We start from the raw sequence: 26,119 nt of genomic DNA on the forward strand, positions 1-26,119 counted from the left end.
TTGATAACAATTTCTAATCTTCTCACGCATTGTTTGGGACTGTTGACTAAACCAATGTTACTTTATTATTTTTAAACAATCTATAATCGATGCCGGGACATGATTATCAGGCGAGGCAAACACTACATTATCATTAACTTTCGTCAGAATTCCTTACAGCAACGTCGCTTACCCATTCGGTTTTCGTTAATTTTTCGGTAAGTAAATTTTTTTTTGCCTGAAGCTAATAATGAGAAATAATCAAATTAGCTAATTATTTTCAAGCACATATGTTGCAATGGAGCGTTTATCTACAAGCATCGAATTATAGCCCCGTGGAGTTCACTTCAGTCCTTTGCCGCTTTGTTACTTTAATACTAAGATATCAATGTGTGAATAGTAAACATGTATCATATCTTTAATTTCTCACGCACTTAATTATAATCTACATGCAAAATTATTTCATTAAGTAAAAACTTATTTCTCATGAGAAAATGCAGCGAAAAACCAAATTTTTAAACATGTGACTATCTTGTAGCTGCTTTTTTTTCTTTGTATTGTATTAACCATGAAGTTGTACATCAAAAATCCTAGCCACTTACCGTCAAAATTATTACATCAAACTGTATGGCATGAAGGCATCTTAAGACATTCAAACAATGGTGGTATTATTATTATTCATCTGAAGGAATAATATCTTTCATAATTATCGCGATTTAAAAATTATATTCGGACATAACAACATTAATTTGCAAAAAGAATCAATGATACCAAAATATTGTACTGAAGTCATTTCAAAATAATTTATTTAAGTATTTTCATATATTTATTTTTACGATCATGAATTGTGTTTAGTCTGTTTACTCGAAATTTGAAATCCCAACAAAGTGTCATGTTCCTTGAAAGTATTTTGTTGACTCGTTGAATTGAGGGAAGCAGTGCTATAGGAGTCAATAATATAGTGTAGTTGTGTCGGCACTAGAGGCCTCTAGATTTTTGGCCTCTAGATAGCAATTAGAACAGATAGCAGTCAGTCCCAAACCTACTACTCGCAGCCAAAGCTTGGTGATCTTAACCACACGACCACCTAGGTTAAAAATAACGTGATTCTGCTCATCACAAAAATTTCTATTACAAAACATCTTCCGCGTTATAATTTAAATATTCTTTAAATGTGTGGAATAAAATATATGATTCCACGCCCCTATGCTCCCTTGTACTGGTAACTGGTGCTACTACGGCACTCATCAAATTGGCAATTAAATTTGGTTTTCAATTTAGTTTATACCCACTCTGCAACCTGTAAATTAGATAAGGCCGATAAAGTTCAAATGAATCTGATTTTACCAATCCAAATGCTATGAAAATTTGGCGAGCCTTCCCTATAAAATTACTGCAATTTTTCAGTTATTTTTATAATGCGCTGGCTCCACAAAGCAAAATAATGGTGTTTACCGTCTAAAAACTTTTTTTGAAGTCTCGTTTTTTATGATCAATTCTAGGGGTAACCTCTCAGTAATTTCGCAGCTAATAATTTTCGTAGGCAACAGTGCCTTTAGGATAAAAATCCCTAGAAGCATAAATGACTAGACTCTGCACTCTTCCATATTTGGGTAAAAAAAAATTACCCAAATTAAAATTGATGTACTTTTCTACTATTTTGCTCATAATTGTTTAGGATGATCAGTTCTGTAATATTTACTATTATATTTAGGAACACAGTAAGGTTCAAGACATTTCTAGTTTACGTTAGGGTGATTTTCATTCGGCGTCATAATCTGAATCCATTAGCCGGTCAGTTGTGATTGGCCACTCCTACTATGGCCGGGTGCGCCATAGTTCCGGTTGGGGAGACTATCCGGTACACAAGAGTTAAGAGCAAGACTACCAGAGCATTTTTTATCGTAAGTACCCAGTCTTGCCAGTCGCCTGTGCTTCAGCTTCAGTCGTCTGTGATTCTACCGTCGGCTATCTGCTCTACTTCAAAGGCCCTTGCTTTGTTCCTAACTGAAGTATTCGCTCCTACATCGTTGTCTATTTATTTATATTCAATTAAAATTACTGTGTAACCCGTCCAATATTACCCATCGATTCTATTAAATGCCGTTCAGCCTCTCCGATACCCTGACAACCACACAACAATAATTTCATGTTTTAAATATCCTTACTTTCCACTATTCAAATATCCTTGAGAAATAAATCCAAAACAGTAATAGAGTTTCTATACATGGATAACATCAATTGCTTGTGAGTTTGTATATCTGTAACTGTCCAGTCATCGAAATTACTTCTTTTCCCCTTTTTTTAATTATTCAATCAGTATCATATGTAGTTCAGACAAACTATCTTATTTAGACCCCGATAATTATACACAGGTGCATTACATTTCTCGTTCGTAATGCTCAGATTTTCTTATCTATGCCATCTATTGCAGATAGAATGCTGACAAAAAATTTCTGTTCAATTAGTTTTCTATCAACGTTCGAGGGCTGACTGCAAATAAGGGTCGTATGCATGGAAATGTCAAGCCTCTAAGGGGCTCCGATGGACCATTGCAACGCCTCTAACATTTATTAACATGTGCCCAGGTGTCATAGATGACAAAAATAATCATTCATTGGTAACATTTTACCATACGACAATTTTCATAATGAATTTGACCTTTTGGTGCCATTTTTTCATTATTATTTTTTTTTTCGCACGAAGATCAGTCGTTCACGACTGGTTCTTTCCGACAATAAATTCAATTTCAGATTTCAAAATTAGACACATGCTAGCCGCAGATGAGTTAAACCCTCAAGTGCCTGTAACCTCTACATAATTTACCATGTATAAACCTCTACATAATTTACCATTCATAAATTAGTGGAAAAAGCTAGTTATCATTCGCGAATTTGAAACCTGCTCATGAAAAAATAACTGTGTTTTTAACAGCGTTTTTTAGAAGAATATGCCCGAATTTACCGGTAAGTGGTAACCAGCCAGATTGTAGTAACAGGCAGATTAAGCGCCTGTAAGACCAAATTCTTCACTGCTTGATTACGAGTGGCTTCCTATTGGCTCTACATCCTCTGCTCTCCCGATATTCTGATAAGTAATGTACAATGCTATATTGCTGTCATGTACAGTATATTGCTGTGTAAGATTTATTTGAAGTTTCACTTGCAAAGCACTTGTTTGTTGCTATGCAAGATTATTTGTAATTTTACTTGCAAAGCACTTGTATGTTGCTATGCAAGATTATTTGTAATTTTACTTGCAAAGCACTTGTATGTTGCTATGCAAGATTATTTGTAATTTTACTTGCAAAGCACTTGTATGTTGCGTATGGATTCAACGAACGCTACTTATATTCAGGTTATAAAAACTACTTGTGTGAGATTCACATGTATTTTTTTTAAGAATCCATAGTTACAAATGTAGTAAAAAGCTACATAATTCGCTACGTACAGCATAAAACTATAAAAGCTAATAGTTCGTTTTTGATTCCCAGATGTCAAACAACGCATCGAGAAACAATTTTGTTGTAGTTAGCGGTTGCAGAACACCAATTATTTTTAGCCTCACTCCAGAGTTTTTGGGAAAAACATCTGCTTCTTGACTAAAAATTAAGACTAGATATAAATCTCCAAAAGTAGAAAGACTCTAGGTCAACACTATATTAAGGAGATCTGAACTGAAAACCATTCTGGGTTCTATTATAACGAAACTCCGTGACGTTGTATAGATCACCTTGCATGCATCAGGTTTTTGACCACTGAATGTAGCCTTCTGACATGTGAATGCTTTACAGCGTTGTTTCCAATTACTGTTCAATATGAACCACATAAACTAGGCATTTCTGACATACTACGATTGCTGTGAAGCAATCTATACCAAGTTACTGATGTGCAACACCGCAGTGCCATAATATCTCTTAAATAAGTGGCTATAAAAGTAAAACTTAATTTATCGTAGGGGGTTTGATTAATATTATTTCTTTATCACACTGCTGTTAGTGAGCATCGAGGAATAATATAATTTCATCGCAGTATCTAAAAATAAACTATGCAATGAATTTTACTTTCAATAAATTTCTATCAATGTCAATTGCACGAGGGTAATGTATGTATTCTTAAAATTATTCCCAAAGAACTCTTAACACTACTTAAGAAGCACTATGAAGAAAAATAATATATTTATAATTGAGCGACGTCGTACCTTTATGATTTCACAGCACCTATTTATGCGTAAAATGATAAAAATGACTTTCAACATGATAAAATATGTCCTTACTTCTGTACTGCAGAAAATCTACATTTTCATACTCTCCTTTATTATGGGGATTACAGTGCTATGTGATTTTTACTATAATTTCTCAATCCAAATCAATTATCAATTAACTTCATGGATTCCAGAAAATTATAACAGCAACTGCGACTAGGCTTTACACTTTTCAGCATTTGAGCAGCACTTAAACTTTGTTTTCCTTTGATATGCAGAGCACATCTTTTCTTTACGTATATATCATCATTTAACATTTTAAAGTATAGTTTTTTATAGTTTAATAGTTTTAGTTTTATATAGTTTAAAATTTTAAAGTATGAGAATAGAAGCTAGAATACATTTACGACTTCAGGAAGTTTTCTCTCTTAGATATAAATGGCATTTTCATCGGAAGCTATCAAGTTCAGTAATTGATCATTAACTTAGTTAATCTACCATAAACCCTTCGACAGACTGTACAGCCTTTGTATTTCTCGTATACCAGTTTCAAAATTTACAATGCAATAAATGAACTATTACTCAATTATATCATAAAAAAATAAAAAAATTATCGTCTACGCACGATCTTCCAAATTAACAGTTTGTGACTGCAAGGTCACGAGTCATCAACTCAACACTTTTATGCTGAAGGCGAATCGTGAATCTGAGATGTTGGAACCAAATATTGAAAGTTATTATTAATCAACGGTGAGAAGTTTGATGACTGGGTAATAGCACCATCAAAGTATCGAGTGTTTTTTGTAATTTTCAAAAGGACGTCTCATCGCTTAGTTTTGATCGTCTCAAGACGGTCACTTTGCTATTTAATTCAACCACACCTCTCGGAAAGGACTTGGATGTTTATTGTTCAGCATTTTTATGATAGTTGGATAAATCAATAGTTGGATAAATCTGTCAGACAGACAATAAAAATGTGTGAAAACTAAGACTTTTTAAAGAAGGGAACCGAGGCAGCAGCATCATGAGTGAAACCTGTCCCTCCACCGTTATGGAAGCTCAAACGGTCGTCTTCACTGGAATTATCACCTCTCACATTTATGACTTTACAAATAATTCTCAGTGGTAGGCACAAAAAAGAATGAATATCGGAACTAGTAGCAGGAGACACAGGTACACTGCCACTCTGGGCTCACACTCGGCATTCATAACATAGGAGTTATCCCAACTAGAACCTGCGGGAACTTCTACCACCGTTTGTTCATTCGACCAAAAGTCCAGATGTAAGGAGCAGTTCTGTGAATGTGAACAGTTAGCCAAGTTACCAGAAGTGTCGTAGACAACTTTTTCCAACGTCAAGTTGAAGAAAAGGTCGTTGATCACTATTTCGTTGTCGCTGGAGAAGACAAAGTAGTACGTGCCATCTTCAGTAATTTGGTAGGTAACTTTGTTTCTTTCTTGTCGCTCAAAACCTGAACAGTGAGAATCTGGTTGCAGAGGTAATGCCAATATGACCCCGTCGCAAGAAGCCAACGCCTCTTCACTACTCGAATAGGATGATCGTTCTTCCTCCATCGACATGTCATTCGCGTGGCTTTGATTCATGAAGCCTCGCTCATAAGTAAGCCCATCTGGAATTATTAGCCCGCCAATAATTTGCTCCACTCCTATTTCTTCTTTCGTGAATTTTTTGAAAGCTTTTTTGGGTGCATCTTCTTCGTCCATCACTTCGGAAGCGTCTCCATCATTTTCTATATTATTTACTATGTCTTCTGGAAGACTGTTACGTCGTTCGCGACTCAAGAGAACATTGCGCTCCTCATCTAATTTATTCGCACTGATATTAGATGAAATTATTTTCAAAGCCTGAAATTCCTCAAAATTTTTCGCTTGGGTGTTCCCATTGTCTGTACTTGCATTGTTTTCTCGTTCATCTCGGACAGGTCCGCTGGTGTGTGAATCAAGCATAAGGATTACTTCATGCTTGCCTTTACTCACTTCCAAAGCGTGCTTCAACAGGTGATTCAAGTACTCTTGACGTTCCTCAGAATTTTCATAAATGAATTTTTTCGTTGTGGTTCCATTGAATTTGAATCTTTTCGCACTCGCATTATCTACTTCGACGTTTTCTTTTTTCAACGGCTTCTCAGTTGAACTCGTAGATACCGTCGTACCACCAGCAAGCTCTGCTAACTCATCCAAACTGTTTCCAATGTGTATGTCAGTTTTTTCAGCGGTATAGCCTATGTATTTTTCTACACTTTCAGTTATGTGGTTTTCGCTTTCATCATCCGCTTCCAGCTCAGTTTTGGGAATTGTCTCAATTGCAATTTTCTCTTTCGCAGCCGTGAAAGTTCTTGAGCCTATTTTCTTGTCGGCTTCTTTTTCATACTCATCAGAACTCACATCATTGTCGACCTTGAGATTATTGAAGTCTGTTTGTGAAGGCATCTTCACTTGAGTCTCTTCAAACGAATCTTCTTCTCCGATCCAAGCACATCGATGGAGATTTTCAGACCCGCGGAGAATCATCAATTGTCCACCGTCATACCTGCTCTCCAAAAATTCAATAGAAAATTCAATTTTATTTTTAATAAAAATTTAAAATGTTTAAATAAAATAGGAACAGGATACATAAGTGGAGAAGGGATATCTTGGTTTTGCGAATAAAATTAACAAAAAATTTGATCCGATGCACATACAGATGCATTGGAAAACCATCGCACTTATGTCAGTTATCTGATGAAATAATTATGCGGTATTAATCTAACCTGGTGCAAGAGCTTAGCGTGACTGTTGAGCCTCCTCGAAGGTAGAAGCCCCAATATTCTTTTATGTCGTCCCTGAGTTTAAGATTTTTTAAAATCGTGAAACGGGACCGAGATGGTTTTGTCTCAGGAGTCTGGGCGAGCAGATAAGCGTTGAAGCTGCCATTCATGTGAACTCTTTGACCCTACGGAGATGTATAACATGAGCAAATTGGATATATGTTACTTCTTTAATTCTATTAGGAGTTTGAGTTTTCAATAGCTCCTCACTAACAACAGGAACATTTTCTACCCACAATCTAAACCTAAATAAACTAGACTTGAACAAAAAATTCTACCCGAATTTTTTAGCAACAGTAAAAACATTTATTAGATTTTTATATAGTGAAAACTCAAATTGGCTTCTCCGCAATTGCAATTCCTAATTCAGGAGTGATTAAGAGAAACTCAATAGGACTCCTGATGATACCAGCAACCGACCTGACACCAAACACTCGAGACACGTGAGCCGAGGAGACGCTGATCTGAAGGAGCCATGGCCAGAGTTTGGGGCGGGTAGCGCACCACTCGGATGTACAGGGGCACCACCACCAGCCCCAGCGGGATCAGCAGGGCGAACACGCACAGACGGATCACTCGGCGAGGTCCACGCAAAAGACTTGAATTCCCTGCAATAAAATAAGTATGTTGACTTTTGATAAATCTGGGAATTTGGCCGAAATTGTCTTGCTTCAAATAGGTGCGGCTCACAAAAATTGTATTCTATTGTATTTGTTTGTTCTATTTTCTTGTCTGGACGGTATCGTTGTAAGCAATCGGTAGATCAAAAGGTAATTTATCGGTATTTAATCGGTAGATCAAATAGTTTATTTATTTTATTTTTAAAATTAATGAGCAAGATCCCGGACAATTACAGCAGTGATGTTCATTCCTTCGTTTTAATTTTTTCATTACACGCACGCTGAAGTGGAATACAAATCTAAGTTATTTTAGGCAGTCGATTTAGTTGAGAAAAAGGAGCAATTTGTTCCACAGCGCTGCTTTATCAGACTTTCGAGGAGTTCGATGACTATCTACGATCTCTGTTTCGTGACCTCGGAGTCATTTATCAACCTGCATTTATCGGGACTCGGTGCATGAAGGCTTTCTTTTTATCAAGTGCGTGTTGTTTGAGTGGTTCACAAGTGTTAGCCTCACAAGGACGTTAGGAAAATTTTGAACAGGTTGTAAAAGACAAACTTGGATAAATGGAATAATCCCTTCATTAATTTGAGATTTAACTTCGTTAAGTTGGATGCAGTTTCGTGCTCAAGTGTTACAAAAAATTGACATGGTTGAAGTTGAACAAATATTAATTAAAAAATAATTCGGATAATATTCCATGCTGCTGCAATTTCCCTGAAAACATGGAAGGAACTTGAAAACACTGTGAGTGATTTGATATAAGAATGACTATAATTTTTATAAATTCCAGTTGATGATTGATACATGTACAATGTACATTACACTTAACCCGCATTCGTTCACCTGTAAGGTTCAGGTACACGAGACTGATTAACGATGGTAGTGGCAGTTCATTTTCATCGAGTTTAAATAGGTTGACGTTGAGGTGAATATAGGCTCAATTGAAGGCGCTCATGGGGCACCGCTTGCCGAGTGTGTATCGCTATGGATCATGAAACAAGATCATGACGTATAAGGCCCAAGACCTTCGCCCATTTAAGGAGGTTGTTATTCTTATGCGAATTTTTCGTCGTTCTTCGTGCCGTCCGTGTTTTGTGCTTTTTACATTTAAATAATGTGCCAATTAAAATGAAGAGTATAGTTGTGAAAACCTACAATGTCAATATTTCGGAATCTCTTTGCATAAATATAATTTTAAAAAAATGTTTCCAAAAACGTGGAGACCCTCAAATATTTCGTTATAAGTGTTGACTTAATGCAGCAAACGAAATTAGGGAGAATGTTAACGTCGGTGCTCATTCTATGAGTAAATGAAAGAATAAAGACATCCATGACCCTTGACATTAATTGATTATCGCTGCATGCTATCAAACGAAAGGATGAATAAAACTGGATAAAGTAACAAAAATACTAATTGAAACATCCTAACTTTATGTAGAAAGATACTAAAATTTAAAGCGCTCGTCCTCTTTTAACCAAATATCTCTGGTAAACTTTCAACGCAATCAATTTGAGTCTTTATTCGAAGTCTCTCAGCAAACACGAATAAACTCAAATTTAGTTTTTGTGATATCAATAACTAACAAAGCAGAATACGATATGGAAGATAAATAAAGAAGTAATATAGATAAGGATATTTCCAATCACTTGTTACATAACACCACGGATGTGATTAACACATAAGATGAATAGGATCAATATAACAGTGTACCTCAGTGATGGAATTACGGGTCACAATGACAAGTAAAAAGCATTCTTAATCGAGGTCACGTCACCGATGGCTTTAATAACTAAGTAAGAAAATAACTAGTCTAAAGTTTAATACTTCAATAATTAAATCAAATAAAGAAAAACATCAGTCTATGAATAACTGTTATATTCTAGAGATCACGGTTATAACGGTTATATTCAAGATTCAATATCGATCTTGAGGAACAAAAGTCGATGAGAGAGATATGATAGAAAAAATTTGTCAGTGTGCTCAAGATGTTTTAATGAGCAACAAGGTTTCTTATCGACCATCAAGATATTAGCTGACCTATATGCATGCATCAGTATATTAAAGTCCGGTGACACTAGTGACTATTGTCCATCCTACAGTCAAATGAGGAAGTCAGCCGGATCAGGAAATGTACAGAGGACGATTGTAATAAATTTATAGTTAATATCTATGCAAGGTCATGAAAATTCTTCTTTTAGAAGACTATAGTGTGGGTAGTTTAAGGACTTATGAGCTGTAAAACACATTCCAATAATTCAACGATTCACTTAAAAAACTTATACAACAGAAAACTGAAATTTGCTGTCAAAATAAAAAATGAAATCAGCTTTATACCATGCGAGTGCAGATGTTGCCAAGGGAGGTTCATTGATAAGCCTATCGGATTCGGCCTGTATTTTTTTAATGCCCATGTGCAAGCGTCGAGATCAAGTATGCGTTATCGATGCCCTGTTCTAAGAAGTGATAAGGGACTGATAAAATGATTGCATAGCTACTCTGCCTTGACTACAGACTTTTTCTGACGTTAAAAGCGCGCAGTGCAATCCATACCCATTTAATCGAATTCTAAACAACTTGAACAAATTCGAAATTTACATTTTTTTCGCATTCCACAACAAAGCACTGGTAATTGTTAGAAATTTTCGAAGAAAAAAAATTGAACTCTATAAATATTGTAAATTTTGTAACTTATTTTTAAATAAATAAATATTGTAAATATTTGTAAATCAGTGGCTAACGTCGCCACTGATAAGGTTTGTTCTTGAAAATTGAAATTTACTTAATTAATATGGACTTTGTTTCGTTAAAAGTCCGGTTATAGACTCGTTCTTGGTATCGCATTCAAATTTAATGAACACAATTTAGTGTGACTAGACCTCGTGAAATTTGTAATATATATTCGCTTGAATTATTTTACCATACTTGTTTTCTAAATATCATGATAATGCTAAAAGTACTCTTCCAGTTTTATTATCCACAGTAATATGTTTAATTAATGTCATTTCAATTCTTTTATTCCTTACATTATACTTTCCTCACGAAAAGTATCCATTTCACTGCGAATACATGGGAACGCGCATGTAAACTTCATTTAAACGTAAAATTTTGCAGGCTTAACATGAATTCGTATGTTATTTGTTGATTTCTCGCTAAAATTTTTTTTTGCCTCTTTGAATTTTTTAAATATAAATATTGCCTCATTGAAAAATTTACGTATTGCCTCTTTCAAAAATTTCACATTTCGTACAATAGCCCTCATAAGACTATTTGACAAACATTTTGTGAAATTCTAAGTATTTGTTGGACATTAAGAATAGTGTTGCAGACGAAGTTCTTTTAATTGTGATTCTGCTTGTCATTCATAAGCAGACAGGAGAGCTAAAAAATGAAAGTCATCGAATCACAATATCTCCTATGATTCATGAACAGTTTTAATTGCTAATTAAACCTTCAGTACTTGTATTTGTACTTACATTATGTGACGTATCTTGCGTCGCAGATTTTATTTTTAGAAGCATTAACAATTTAACGAACATTTTCTCTCCTTGAACATTGACATTTCTTTCTTATAAAAGCAAAAAGTTTTCATATAACTGCAAAATTCGAAATTTACGCAGTAGTTCTGACCATTTTTTGTCGTGCGCGGCGCCTACGTGGTTGTAGTTAACTGCTAGCTGCACTAAATAAAAAGAACTTCGAGCAAAAATAAGACAGGAAGGCTGGAGTAGAGATTGCAAAATCGAGTCTTGGGGTAGGGTTGTTGCTGAAGAGTCCAGCCCGGTATGGACTTGATAGATAGAATGAAGAACTTTTTGTAAATCATAGATGGTACACAAATGGCCGTTGAATATACGTCATCTCGCCTATTGTGACATGGCTTAAATTTTTAGCAGGGTATAACGTGGCGCCTCCTTAAACTTGTTTTTATGCCATGGCGAACAGAAGACGCGTCGGCATCATGCTGTTTCCACGTGGTTGTTTGTGGGTTTGACGTAATAAGTTTATAGACTTGAATGTTGAAAAATTCCTGGCTAAGTACAGTGGGTAGGAATTTATGGCTACACAGTACGGTGGCTACGTACAGAATGTTGAACAATTCCTGGCCAAGTCCAGTGGTTAGGGATGTATGGCATCACAGTACAGTGGCTAGGTACAGAATGTTGAACAATTCCTGGCTGAGTATAGTTGCTAGGAATGTATGGCTACACAGTACAGTGGCTAGGTACAGAATGTTGAAAAATTTCTAGCTAAATACAGTGGCGGCATTAGCTCTTGTATGCGATTAATCATTAATTTTAGTGTGTAATTTTCGAATTTTCCAAACTTCAATATGAAACGAAGTTTGAGATCCAACTCCGATAATTCAGTCTTGTGCTAGGGTTCCCGCACTGTGAACCTTACTGCTAGATAATCCTAATGTACTAGCACTGATTGGCTAACATACCTCATGATGGCAACGAACTTCAGCAAAATTATATTTAAAAAGTTGCAACAAAATTTTTTCTCGTGAAACCAAGGATTTTGTTTCCTTTACGTTTTTTTTTCTCTTGTAGAATCGATAGCTGGTCAAAGGTCGCAACTGTTTCTTGTGGAAGAATTCTACGTAACGTAAGAGGATGGTGAGTGAACGGATTCTGCCTTTACATAAATATCCGTACTGACTTGAGTGGATATGCATTAAGAACGTTGAAATTATGTTATGTCATAAGAAAACGACTGTAATTATTTCTGCATTGCTGCTTAGCGCTCCATATAGCGTCAAAAGCGCAGTATTCTTAAGTAGATAGAAGAGGTTTATCGTCGAGTTACGTAACGTTAACTTTACTCACGAAATACAGAATCGAGTTTTATCGTTGGAAAAACTCACCCTATCCTGTCTCCAATCCACCTGTATCGAAATTATTTTGTTATTCCTCTCGATGTTTCGTACTCTCTGTTGCATCTTTGAACGTCTGCCAGCATCTCAAGCGCCTCGTTGACGACAGTGTTTGCAGAGTATGCTTTGCACTCGTTTTGTTCTGCTTTGTGACCTCGAACATCCTTTACTTGGTTCGCATACACGAAGTTATTCCGATAAATTAGGAAAAATTGTAAGAGCATTAGAATGTGTAGTGTAATCAGGTTACGACGCAGATGCATGGAGCGCTAAAAGCTACCTATATCACTTAGATTTTTGCTTGATGTTACACTGTTATACGAAGGCAGTTCTTATTCCGATTTAACGCCCACATTGAACGTGCAAACGAGGCAGTTCCTACTTGAAGTTAGCATTAAACGAGCTAACGAGGCGGTTCCTACTTAACGTTCATGAACATATGCCAGATCAAGGACCTCGTTGTTGGTGAGCGCTTGTGTGACATGATTAATAAACGGTCGGCCTCTGACAAACAGGGCTCGCTTAGGAACAAGATTGTACCCTGTGGGAAGCAGCTACTCTTACAACGTTATCAATGATTCTTTGACGCGGATAGCGCGTACATGAAACAGAAAACTGTCTTGAACAATTATGCGTATATTGTAACACTTATTTGACAATTTTTGAAAAATTTTATGTGGCAAAAAAATCCAAATTGTAATTTTATTACGATTTTTTCACCATGTGTACACTGCAAAAGTTCATAGTAAATAAAATGATCAAACTTCATTTTATGTCCAGTATAAAAATCGCTCCAGCCGGATCAATTAAGTGAAATTTTCATCTCACAACCTTCAATCGTTGCTTGAAAAAAAAAATGGAAACGTACTAATCCACACGAATAGGAATATGAATAACTCCAACACTATACATGGATAGCATGAAAGCAAGGTTCATTAAAGAGCTAATCCACACTAATTTGACAAAAGTTCTATCAATGAAGTGGGATCCAGCGAATAATATTAGACACGGAAAGGGAAGTCTCAAAGCTGATATTATTAACGATGTCAATTTCGTGGTATAATTATGAACAAAATGGCCTTCGCTAGTTATTTTATAATAAAATAAGCTTAGATTACAGCATGAAATACCCAGCAACAAATTTGAAAATCGACATACATAAAGAAATTAATGTTAAAAATGGCAAAGTATGTTAGTTGCGAAAGAGTGCATCAGTGATATTTTTCGAGAATCTTATAATCGTGTGATAAGAATAAACTTGCTTTGGAAAATAAGGGAATAATAAGGGATAATAACAGAAGCTGCCGGTTCTAGAAAGGTGGGTTCTGTGCAAATACTTATTGATTCATGCTTCCGGTTTTACCCGTTGTTGTGTATAAATTTATCAGTTGGAATATATTGGCAGAACTATTTTTGAGCAAGTTCAATTGAAGACCAGAGAATGTATTTTTTCAACAATTTACTTGCTCGTTTTTTTTTTAGAGTCGAACGCTGTTAAATAATAATAACTTTCACATTTGCTAATACAGCGTTTGACTGTCTGAAAAAAATCAAACTCATTGAATTGAATTAATTTACTTCAGAGGAATTAAAAAATAAGAGGTCATTGACCACAAATCGTATACATCTTTGATCAGATTCACCCAAAAATTTAACTAAATTGTAAAAAAAATCTGCCTAATGCTGCGCGCAGTTGGCGCTTGAGCCACGTTCGACCCGACGCCCTTTTGGCACCCAAGAGTGAAATGACCACAATTGAATGCGGAACGAACAAATAAGCCGACCTCATTAGACCAGTATTCAAAACAATAGTTTAAAGTCCATTTAATTTACAGAGAAACCCGTTCAACATTTTAATATTAACGAGTTGTTTAATGTTCAATGCAGTTAGCCCATGACATGACATTAAAGGGAAAATCGCTCTAAGCCTCCAGCACTTCATGCTTCAATAACTTAGACGTACTGAGTATAACAGGGAATCAGAGGTAAAAATTGAATTAGATTCCCAATATTTGAAATTATTTCTTTTACGGAATTCCAATCAAATTTGAATAATTCAATTTGAAAACTGGGTGCTATAGAAAATAATTTCTTATTGAAGTGTATATTGTTAAATTTCAATCATGGAAACAAAGTTTGAGAAGAACGTAACTCAGTTTGTTTCTGTGTTTCGTTGAACAAATTGAAAATATTATAAATGACTCAAGCTAATTTAGATTCATTTGAACTTGACTAGCAAGGGTAGGATAGTAAACGAATAATTTGTCCCCCAAAAGCATTGTCCCTTACCTGCGAATTTTTTAGAGTTGATTGGACTATCATCATCCATGATGAGGAAGGATGGATGCTTTGGAATTTGTGCTTCATCTTGCTGTTCAATTTTCAGAGTTATGTGCTTCTTCTTCTTCTTATTTTTAGGGGGTAAAACTTCTTCCTCTTCGCAGTCTTCATTCGGACACAAATTTTCTCTCAATGGAACACTCGCTTCATCACAGCTATAATATTCCTTGCTGTCGGATAGGTGACTTCTATCTTCACTGAATTTACTTGGAGAATCAACTATGAGCCTCTCGACTACGTCATCACTGTCACCGCCCTCACCCGACACACTCACGCTCCCAATATCCTCATGGCCACTAAAATGGTCATAATTACTGCTGGTACAAACATGGCACCCATCGTCATAGTCGTCCCATCTCAAGCTCATGTTTGATAAATTATGACTGATGCTATCTGACGCTGATCCGACTGACAAACGCTCGTCATAATAAGAAAACGAAGTGCTCGAGACGCTTTCGGGAGATGCATGTCTTGATGGAGAATTCGAGGCATGTCTTGATGGAGAATTTGAGGCATGCCTTGATGAAGAATTCGAGGCATGAATCCCTGGAACAAAGAGGTTCCCCGCGTGGTTACCGGCGGCCATGACAGGCGTGTCGCCACTGCTACTCAAGCTCGGGACCGGAGAGAAAATTTTGGAGGAATTTCGCTGGCCTTTTTATGCATAAAAATAACTCGTAACCGCGAGACTTGCACTTCTCAGAAGAAACGCTGAAAGAAAAATAGCATGTGTGTAAAGCATTAGAATGACTTATGAGCTGACCATAGAAACACTGGAAATGTCAATGAGAGGTATTTCAATGAAAGTCTCGCAGTATTATTCATATACCCTTTCTGAATGCAAAAGGTTTCATTTAGCTCATTTCTACAACAGTGAACAAAAAGCGGAAGTCTCGAGAAGTATAAAAAGCGTGCATTAAACGTAATAATTCCGCATTATTTATTCCTAAAATTAAAGTGATGTTCAGTCGGTTGATGCTTCTCTTTTTCGCAACTAATAAAATATGAATTAAAGAACGAATATTTTACAAAAATTCACAAACTTTTTATAAAAGAAAACGCTGCTCATCCATCAGTGGGCTAAGCAATTCAGAAGCGGATTTTTATGTTCAATGCCTAGTTTTTCCAATCGCTTGACTTGATTTGCAATCCTGGACTCGTCCGCCCACTTAGATCTCTTGCCTGATTCGCTTGGAAGCTAAACCAGATCTAGAAAATTCTAACTAAATAGTCTAGTGCTCGAGGTGCCGAATCAGGGATGTAAAGGATGTAACCGCCTAGTTCCAAGACTGAAGGCTTCACTTTCAAGGTAAAGCTTGAATTTTTCTGGCTTCCAAAAATATACGATTGTGAGATCATTCGGACGAAGGAAATGATGAGAGATCAAACGGATGAGGGCAATGTCGAAAGACTATGCGGGTGAATGAAAGGTGGAGAGAAAATTCGTATGAGTTAAACTGTTAAAAGGTTATGAGATAATACGGATACGGGAAATGTTAAGAGAAGGAAGGACATGATAAGTTCATGGTTGAAGGGCATGTTAAGATCATTCAGATGAGCGGAATATTGCGGAAGTATCTAAATCAGAGATCATTTGGGTGACTAAAATATTGAGAGATAATTGAGATAGTTAAAATTTTATTGACAATGAACTCTAAAATTTTCTCAGTAGAAGCAAAATAAATATCATCCATTGTTTATTGGATAAATATTTATTTACACTTTAATTTGTACCTGTACATATATTCATTTTATTAGAGTATCTACCTGCACAGGCTGCACTATATTATTAGTACTAATATTCGTTAATTTTATCAAGCATTTTATCGTACCCTTAACGCCCCTCCAATAAAAATATCATGCTCATCTTGACTCTAACATCAACCGGGCATTATGTGCAGCATGACCTCCAAAATTACGATTATACTATCAGTATCATTCCTCGGAGAACTAAACCATCTCAATGATCCATGATTGGAGAGAGCCACACACACCACCTTCAATGACACTCAGGCTTTTCAAAGAGCATATAACAAATACCATATAATTAATTTTCCTTATTCTCAATTATCTTGAAACCTTGCAGCAACCCTGAGTTTATGCTAAATGATTTAGCTGCATAACCAACCGTCTAGATGCTCCTGTTTTTAGGATATCTCATATAATTTTCTACCAACTGCACTGCGCAACACCTTACCTCGACGCGTCAAAATACAGACTGTGCCTTGCGAGCCTCAATCAGCTGCTTTTAGCGACCAAGCGTCGCCGTGTCTACACTCTACACCAGTGCTACTCATGGTTAATCTTTCGGGTGCACGCAATCTCTGATCTTTATCAAAATCAAATATTTATTGCTTTAATCTCTGTAAGAACTTCATTATTCACATTACGAGTAAGGATTGGTGGTCAACGACCGAAAATAAATTTGCTCATTTTGATTATAGATTGGACTTAACGAAGATAATATGCCACATCCAAAATTTGTGTTCGAGTTTCAGAGAGAGAACACCAATCATAGAACAAATTGATCTTACGTTTAATTTTAAGACCACGTAGTTTTTCCCGCAGTTCCAGGCGTTGATAATGAACGTTGTGACGCATTTTGTCGTGCATGAGCCCTCAGCCGTCCTAGAAGGAAAGCCCATAATTAATATTATTCTTAACTGAATATTTATTTAATTCTGGTTGAATGAGAAAAAAATCTACGTTAGTACGATTTTAGTTAGATTAGTTAGATTTTCAGATCAGCACTGAATTTTACCAGATAAATAGGTCGCCTATTTGATGAAGAATTTGTAAAAATTTTATTTTAATGTTGATATGATGATAAACTGAATCAAAGACATTTAACTGATCCCTTTTGTGCAGGCCAGGAAACTATTTTACTTCATTTAAAGTTACTTACCCTTCCACTCCTCAGTTTAAAATTTATCTGTTGAATTATTAAACACTTGCCCATCAAATTGTCCATACTCGCAAAAATAGTCGAAAATTTCCATGTTCTTGTTCCATTTTTAATTGAAATTTTCATTGGTTGTAGGATTAAATCACCCGATGACGTCCACAGTGAAAAAATGTTATGACTTTCAAACATTTATCAAGAAGATAAAGTACAAAATTCTATGAGGTGAACTCCGATTTCAATGAAATGTTATTGGCACACGTGTGGTATAGCGATAAAAGCTGTTATCAGTTAATCGTCAGTTGCCCACATAAACGAAAACATCCTCATTTTAATGATGCTATTCCTACCCAAAATGTTAAGCAGACCAAGTACTTAAAATACCGTGCGTGCGGCATCTTATCTGAAAGCCTGTTGCTATGGCAATTACAGGTTGAAACTCGAGCTACACTCTTACTTCGTGCTCTTTCTTTAACAATGGATGTACTTTTTTGCATAATTATAAACTAACGACTCGACGCTCTATCATCTAATTTCCATCACATTACCTGTTTTTTACCTTTGATTCATGCGTACTGTAACCCTTCATCATATAATGAGTATTAGACTATTAGGCTAACGTGGAGCTATTCAATTTTAAGTAATAGCCTTGGAATACCTTACAGCATCGGTCGTTGGCACAAGCAATAGGCAAGCCACGTGAACATTCAATGTTGCACATACCTTCAGGAAAAATAGGTATGTAGTTATAGGAATTGAAATTAGTTCTGCTCATTCGCTTTTTCTGTCTGAAAATTAATCCCCTTTATTAACAGCAGTCTTTTATACCATATAATTACAACATTAACTATAATTTATTTACTTTAAATTAATTTTTACAATATGTTTTCATGTCGTGCGCAAATTCTTCTCAAGTTCCTTTATTGTGTAAGCATATCTACGTGAACTTTCTTTCTCAAAATATAATCTATTTTACCTCATTGAAAGTGATTCAGCATTTCAGATATCGTAAATGTTGGGTCCTGATATCGTCCGAATGTCTTAATCTGAACTTCCTTCAACCCTTTATCTGATTTGATAAGCACTATCTCTATAAGGGTATGTTTTCTATTCTATAGCATGCACAAAATTGATCTCGTACTTGGCATGGGCATAAATTGGGGTCGTCTTGTTGGAATCCATTTAACCGCGAAAGACAAGTTTTGGTTACACGACAACTTGTATTTCAACGCGATTCTCGTCTTTCGTCATCATTTAACCGCTTCTGGATGCTAAGCATGAGTAAATTAGCAAAAAATACACTTATTACTTCCAACAGTGTTTACAATATATCTTAAATATGGCAGCATATATTACAAATAAGAAATAATTTCCTAATTAACCCCATTCAATTAAAATTTAAAATAAATTCCTTAGGATAGATGCCTGCTCGCAATCGCAATATTCGTACCAAAGTCACTATCAAGTTTTAAACTGAATTAATGTGACTGACATCATTAAAAAATTCCACAAAATTTACTTCATAAATAATTTCTTCATGAAATTGTTATTCTGACCAATTCACTGCACTCACGCACGAGAAATACGCGGAGGCCGCAGATTGGAAGGAGGACCTCAATAAAAATCCAGTCCCTTGTGAAGAAGGAATCCTCATTCCCCATCTGTGGGAAAAGATAGAAGAGAGGGCAGTGGCCCCAAAGACCCCGAAGCCCTTTCCAGCCGTGAAATGGCAGTTCAAGAGCGAAGACCCCCGCCTACAGTCCCTAAACGGGAAAGTAGAATTTTGATACTTTTGACGATATCTGAGCGGCGAGTAACATCTTTTAAAAATTCTCCCTCTGCAACTATTTGACACCAGATCAATTCAGTACGAAATTTATCTTGGTCAATGCACACACATATTTATCCGAATTACTCAAATCGATAATATGAATAAATTTAAAGTTTACGGTAATAACAATTAACATGGCAACAAAATTACTATCTTTTCGTTTCTAACCTGAGCGCATAAACGAGGCGTCATTTTCTTGAAACAACAATTCTAACAACTTCAACTTGTAATTTTAACCATGAGCCAAGCCTTGCCAGCGAAATTATTCAGTACATCATTTAAAAAATCTTCGTATACTAGAAACTAGGTTTACTCAAGATCAATAATTATTCTAGAAGAAAGTGTTCTAACTACTCACACTGTTGACTCGTTTCAGCACAACTAAAGATTGAGGTACTGCAAGCGGGTGCTGTGTGTTACCAAACAGCACAAATATAATGACAGGGAGCGCAGCCGTGCACCACCAATTTTGTGCACCAATCAGCCCTGAATAGAACGCCTTAGACTCCTGCGTCTCAGATATAATTGAGGGTACAATTTGTCCCGGTATAAACGTATGAACCGGGACAATACTTGTGTCCCGGTAATTATGAAACGACACGAGACAAGTAGAAATGAAACGAGAGTTAAAGTAACGAGACGAGACATACCTCGAATAGTCGAGACAAAACGAGACGTTCTAAGCTAGCGGATTAAGGAATAACAAGTTAGCTCCTAATTTTTAATGAGCAGTTGCCAGTCATAGAATAGAATAGAAGTGTCGGCATTGAAGAAATATGCCCATCGCAGATGTTGCGACATTTGGCTGCCAAACTAATTTGTCAGTGAAATTATTGGGCAGATTTGGCGATGTAAGCCTGAATATTGAGTGAATGATGTCGTTGTCTAGCCTTTAACCGCACCTTAGGGCACGCACACAGTGGAAGCAGGTTTGCCCGCGCGGGCAACCTGCTCCAACCTGCCACAAGAATGAACATAGGATAATAATGTAAGTGTTCACAGTGAAAACCTCTACGAATAGGCTTCTGTATTCTATGGTTTCAGGCACCAGCCTGAGCAGGTAACCAGCACGCTGGCAACCTGCTTTCACTGTGTGCGTACCCTTACGTTAGAGTTGTGCGAGTTCAGTACGCGTTCCATACGAGTTCAGGCGCCCATCGCGAGTTAGTGACACATTGTCACTAAGTCAGACAATTAGAAGACAGTGGAATGGTTCTCTTTTCTCTAGTCGTGTTAGATGCCATGAGTCAGAGGCAATATTAGTCTATCAAGTCAACCGATGTCATCAGCCAGTACGGCCTCTTCCAGAACCTGTAAAACTACAAAGTGTCATATTAAAATGTCATATTCTAAAACTACAAATGTCATATATATCATAAATAAATCCATTGCAAGGGCTGTCACTCGAGACCCGGTTGCTGGACCATCTAGGGCTCCAACTGATCGACCTTAATTAACTAGCGGAAACTTAATTAAATTACAGACTTTATCATTGAAGATTTTTCTTCACTCATCATCATGATAAATACATTTAATGTGCATTACAGTACAACATTGCAAATGGAAAAAAATATGCACATTTTATTATTTATTATAATTTGTATTTGCCTTGTCAATTTGCCATGTTAAATTGCGATATGTAGCAAAAACAATGTTAATAGCCGAGCCCACGATCGGAATTGTTAATGAATACGTCTCAAGTTATTATTGTATATGTCTGTAAACTAAAAGCAAAGTCTACATACCATCGTAAAGTGGTTCATCTCGTTATGTCCCGTCATATAAGATATAAATTCCGTGAAATTTTAAACCTCCTTTTTCAACCGGGGTGTCTCGTCTCGTCTCGGTATCGTCTCGGAATTCCCAGTGAGTGCTGAAAATTGTCCCGGTTTTTATTGCAAACTGCGACAAAGCTTCTTGCCACGTCTCGTCTCGAATGGAGTCTACCAAACGCAGGAGTCTACTACCGTGCACTACCAGACCGCACATAGAACATGATCTCGGATCGAACTTTTAGCTCGCAGCATCTTGGGTTACGTTTCAGATAGCATAGTTCTCTTCAAAATCTATCGTCCGCTGACGAATGACTTCCGGAACTTCTTTATATTATGTAACTCATAACTCTCAGCATTAGGTTTATTCAGGTTCTCAGGTTAGGTTTATTAGGAGGGGGGCTGACCCCCAGGTTTTTTTAGGCGGGGGTTTTATCAGCCAAGTATACCGCGAGCTGATTCGATGCAAAGAATGAACACGGATGGGTTGGTGGCGGTCTACAAATTTACTGCAAGGCTCCGGCGCGCGGTGACCGAGTGGTGCAGAATTTTTTCGTGCACCGGCAGACAATTCTGGGCCAAACTATTGCAGGCTGTTTTTCTGTGGGCTGATTGGTCTACTTCAATGGATGTGATCTGTCTGGTGGCTTGAGGCTGATAATGTTGCAGTCAAGAAGTATTACAGGCTACGTTCTTAAGGGAAAGGATCATGCAAGTCTATTCGAAACACGGAAGTGGTGGTTTCAGACAGGTATCCCAAATGATCCTATTAGCTTATGCGGGCGGGTGTTACTGATGAGAGGGTGAGTAAGAAAATAACCTGCTGAGAAAAACGCTTCTGCGTGTTGTCTAACGCCAAATTACTATCGACTCCCTACTTCATAGCTTAACGATACATTTTTTAACGTCGAATTCCCTTTTTCCTACTTTAACGCCAATAGAAAATTAAATCATCATTAATTAAATCGGCATTAATTAAATCAGTTATTAATTGCGAGAGTTAAGAATTGGTATTTTCGAGTTTTGCACAGGATGATTTATGGTTTATAACTAGTGTTCAACATTATTACAACATTTGATTTTGATTTGATACAACAGGCAGCACGGCTCAATGCAGACGAAGCTCGCCAAACAAAGATCGCAATCCCGGTTAAACGAAAGATTGTAGTTTAGTTTTTATTTATGCTTGTTGACTCTTAACAAAATGTTTTCAGTGTCGGTAAATTTTTCATCGTCATAAGTGTTAGCATTTCAAAATGCACTGCCAGAAAGGCAATGATGCGATGGACAGATCGTGCAGCCAGTCTGCCGTCTTGACGGTTCGATCACCGCAAGTGCCATCAGTGCCGTCCATCTCATCTATTGTGTGCCAAAAAATCTACTTTGGAATATTTATTTCTATTTGCATAGAGGTTTTTTAATCCATTCAGTTAAAATTCGTATATAGTTTGCATTTTTGATCGTCTCGGCCACATCATTCTAAGATCTAAATACTGTTCTCAAAAAATCTTGGCTATTTCTTGAAATGATTTCTTTGTTTGCATGAATGATTTTGCAAAATAGATGAACACTAGTTGTTTATTTCGGATGCATGTCGTAGACAGATCCTGTGCGCTAAAAGTTACGTAATTTCACGAAGCCCCGGACGTAACTTTTCGAAGGACGATAGATTTTGGAACAGAATTATGCTATCTGAAACCTAACCCTAGATGCAGTAAGCTGAAAGTTACGTAATTTAACGAAGCCCCGGAAGGCATGTTCGATCCGCGGTCTGGTGGTGCTCGGCAGGTTTCATGCAGTTCCCCTGACGAGCTCGACTGATTGATGGCATTCCGTTGTACGCTGGTTACATTTCGAGCTATAGCCAGGGTATGAAGTTATATTTCGATGTACGTAATGTTCAGTGGTGATCGAGCGTTACAATCTAGGCTATAAGCACCCGCTTATGGTGAAGTAATGCCCGTACTGTAACCTGCTCGAACTGGAACCCGCGTACAATGGAATGCCCTCTCGTCTGGGGAACTGCATGAAACCTGCTCTGCAGTCTGCACCACTAGACCGCGGATCGAACATGACTTCCGGGGTTTCATTAAATTACGTAACTTTTAGCTCACAGCATCTGGGATTTGATTTCAAACAGCATAGTTCTGTTCTAAATCCATCGTACTGAGATGAGTGCCTTCTGGGGGCTTAGTTACATTCTGTAAGTTTTAGCGGGATGCCTGTCGGAGACCACCACTGCCGTGCTTCGAATGGACTTTCATAATCTCTTCCCTCAAGATCGTGAAGTGATGATTCGATGTAACGCTCAGTGGTGGACGATCATTACACTCTAGGCTATTCGCTTCAGAATATGGTGACGTAAAGCTCTTGATATTTAAAACAAGATGAGGTGATGCATGGGCTGTTCACTGACGGCAGGGTTAATACGCGGCATTATTGACGTTCGAATATGCTGGGCACCGGCAGGGCTGATTCAGGGCTGATTGGTGCAAAAATTGGTGGTGCACGGCTTCGCTCCCAGTTTTAGCTCGCATGCATCATCTAGGGTTAAGTATCATATAGCATAGTTCTGTTCCAAAATCTATTGTACTTCAACGAGTGGCCCTTCTACCGTGGGCTGATTCATATGCACGGCGAGATACGGAGTGGTTGGTGGCGGCTTGCGGGCATCATACTCATTGCAAGGCTCCGCCGCGCTCTGTCTGAGCGTTGCAGAATTTTTTCGCGTATTAGAAGACGATTCAAGACCAACCATACTACGGCCGGCTATTTTCTTGTAAGCTGGCAGGGCTACTTCAATAAATACAATTGCAACATTTCTCCACCCAAAACAAACCTGAGCGGACCTAACTTAACCACATTGGCTGCAGGATGTTAGCGAGGCGGTCCAAGTGTGATGGTAGATCCAGTCATTGGCTGCAAGAAGATTGTGAGCCGGGACAGCGTGCATAGGTTAAGCCAGAAGAGGTTAGGCCGGAATAGGTACAGCCAGATGAGTAACTGCCAGCCTATGAGCGAGCATGCACCCAAGCATTGGCTGAAGACCTACGGGCCACGGTGCTATTGTCTAAGGCAGTGCGTTGCTGGTCTTGATTACGGAGTTCAAGCGTAGTCTGCGGCTTCTAGCTCTGAGGCTTAATAAAGGTAATGCATGGTAAAGCTGTGCGTTGGCTCCAGGGCCTATACTTTTAAAAAAATTTGAGAGATCGTAAGTTCATCGGCCAATCATTGATGGCCTTTCAAGCAAAATCCACCAATCATAGACAGGAAAATAGAGCGTAAGTACTTACGTTCACTTAGCCAGTTTTGAAAGTATGGCCCCAGGCTAATTTAAGGTAAAAGTTTGGGCATACGGCTGCTCCTCCGCTTAGAGTGCAATGATCGTCTACCACTGAACTTTACATCGAAACATCACTTCATAGCCTGACTATTGTTCGAACTGTAACCAGCGAACAACGGCTGCCACCAATTATCCTACCTCGTCAGAGGAACTGCATGAAACCTGCCGTGCGCCACCAAGCCGCGTATCACCAGACCGCGGATCACCAGACCGCGACTTCCGGGACATCGTTAAATTACGTAACTTTTAGCTCACGGCATCTGAGGTTAGATTTCAGTCAGCATAGCCCTTATCGAAAATCTTCCTTTGACGAGTGGCCGTTCGATCGTGGGCTGATTCGACGCAAAGGATGAACACGGACGGGTTGATGGCGGTCATCATATTCACTGCAAGGTTCCGACGCTCTCGGGCTGAGCGGTGCAGATTTTTTTCACGTATCGGCAGACGATGCTAGGCCATACTATAGCAGGCTGTTTTCCAGAGGGCTGATTGTTCTTCTTCAAGAGATGTGATCTGTCTGGTGGCTTGCGGCTAATAATGTTACAGTCCGGAAGTGTTGGTAGCTACGTTCTTGCAGAGAAAGGGGCCATGATAGTCCATTCGAAGCAGGGCAGTGGTGGTCTCCGACAGGCAACCCGCCCCGGTGACGACGCTGGGAAGTGACGGATCGTCACGTTATATTTTACAGAAGCGAAGGTACCTCAAAGATGTGCACAGCGCAGCGAATTTGCACGTAATAATCAACGGTGTCAAAAAATGGATTGAGTCACCACATTGTCGCGTAGTAAATGAATTGCGAATGTGGCATAATGCCATTTTTGAGCGATCTTCAACAACCCTATGTATAGAAGTCAAAATTATTGTATTTTATAATAACGATAGATTTAATTGCTTGGGTATGAAGAGAAGATCCATTATAAGTTAACACGATATAGTGGGAGCGAGGTAATTTACAGAATTTGTAAAGATTCTCATAGCAATCTGTTGAAATAAGCCTTTGCTAGAGCGTTGTATCGGATTTGAACATTGGTAGAATTGTGATGACTTTAAGTTACAATCATCTAGCGAGTGCTTCACGGAAAATTCCTCATAAGAAAGCTCAATAAATAACTAGTAAAAATATTGCTGTATAAATTTTATTGAAAACACATTATCTGAAATTTTTCATATCATTTAGTTTTAAAGATGATATCGGACACAATACGGCTTCCAATGTCAATGCATTCACTTGGTCGATTTTCGCAGTTTCGTTCAACTCGCTGAATCATATTGACGGGTATGTTGACGATGACTTGGCATATATCTTCAAATGAGGTAGGGTCCTTAGACAGTCATTCTAAACAACTGAAGCAGAAGATCACGTATTCACGCTTCCACTTGCCATAAATGTGTTCACCCACGTCACAATCGATTTCCGATC

General features: G+C 37.6%; 1 protein-coding gene across 1 annotated transcript; it reads right to left on the reverse strand.

The window, feature by feature from the left end:
• Positions 1 to 3,372: 3,372 nt before the first annotated feature.
• LOC108668980 lies at positions 3,373 to 15,615 on the reverse strand. The gene is made up of 4 exons (XM_018156264.2): positions 14,801 to 15,615; positions 7,431 to 7,618; positions 6,954 to 7,135; positions 3,373 to 6,733 (listed from the first exon to the last, which is right to left on the reverse strand). Exons 1-4 carry the CDS (start codon positions 15,435 to 15,437, stop codon positions 5,302 to 5,304), a joined length of 2,439 nt encoding a protein of 812 aa, XP_018011753.1. The 5' UTR covers positions 15,438 to 15,615; the 3' UTR covers positions 3,373 to 5,301.
• Between the last annotated feature and the right edge of the window lie 10,504 nt (positions 15,616 to 26,119).

Source organism: Hyalella azteca, unplaced genomic scaffold, assembly GCF_000764305.2.
Source record: "Hyalella azteca isolate HAZT.00-mixed unplaced genomic scaffold, Hazt_2.0.2 contig5386, whole genome shotgun sequence".
Taxonomy (NCBI): Eukaryota; Metazoa; Arthropoda; class Malacostraca; order Amphipoda; family Hyalellidae; genus Hyalella; species Hyalella azteca.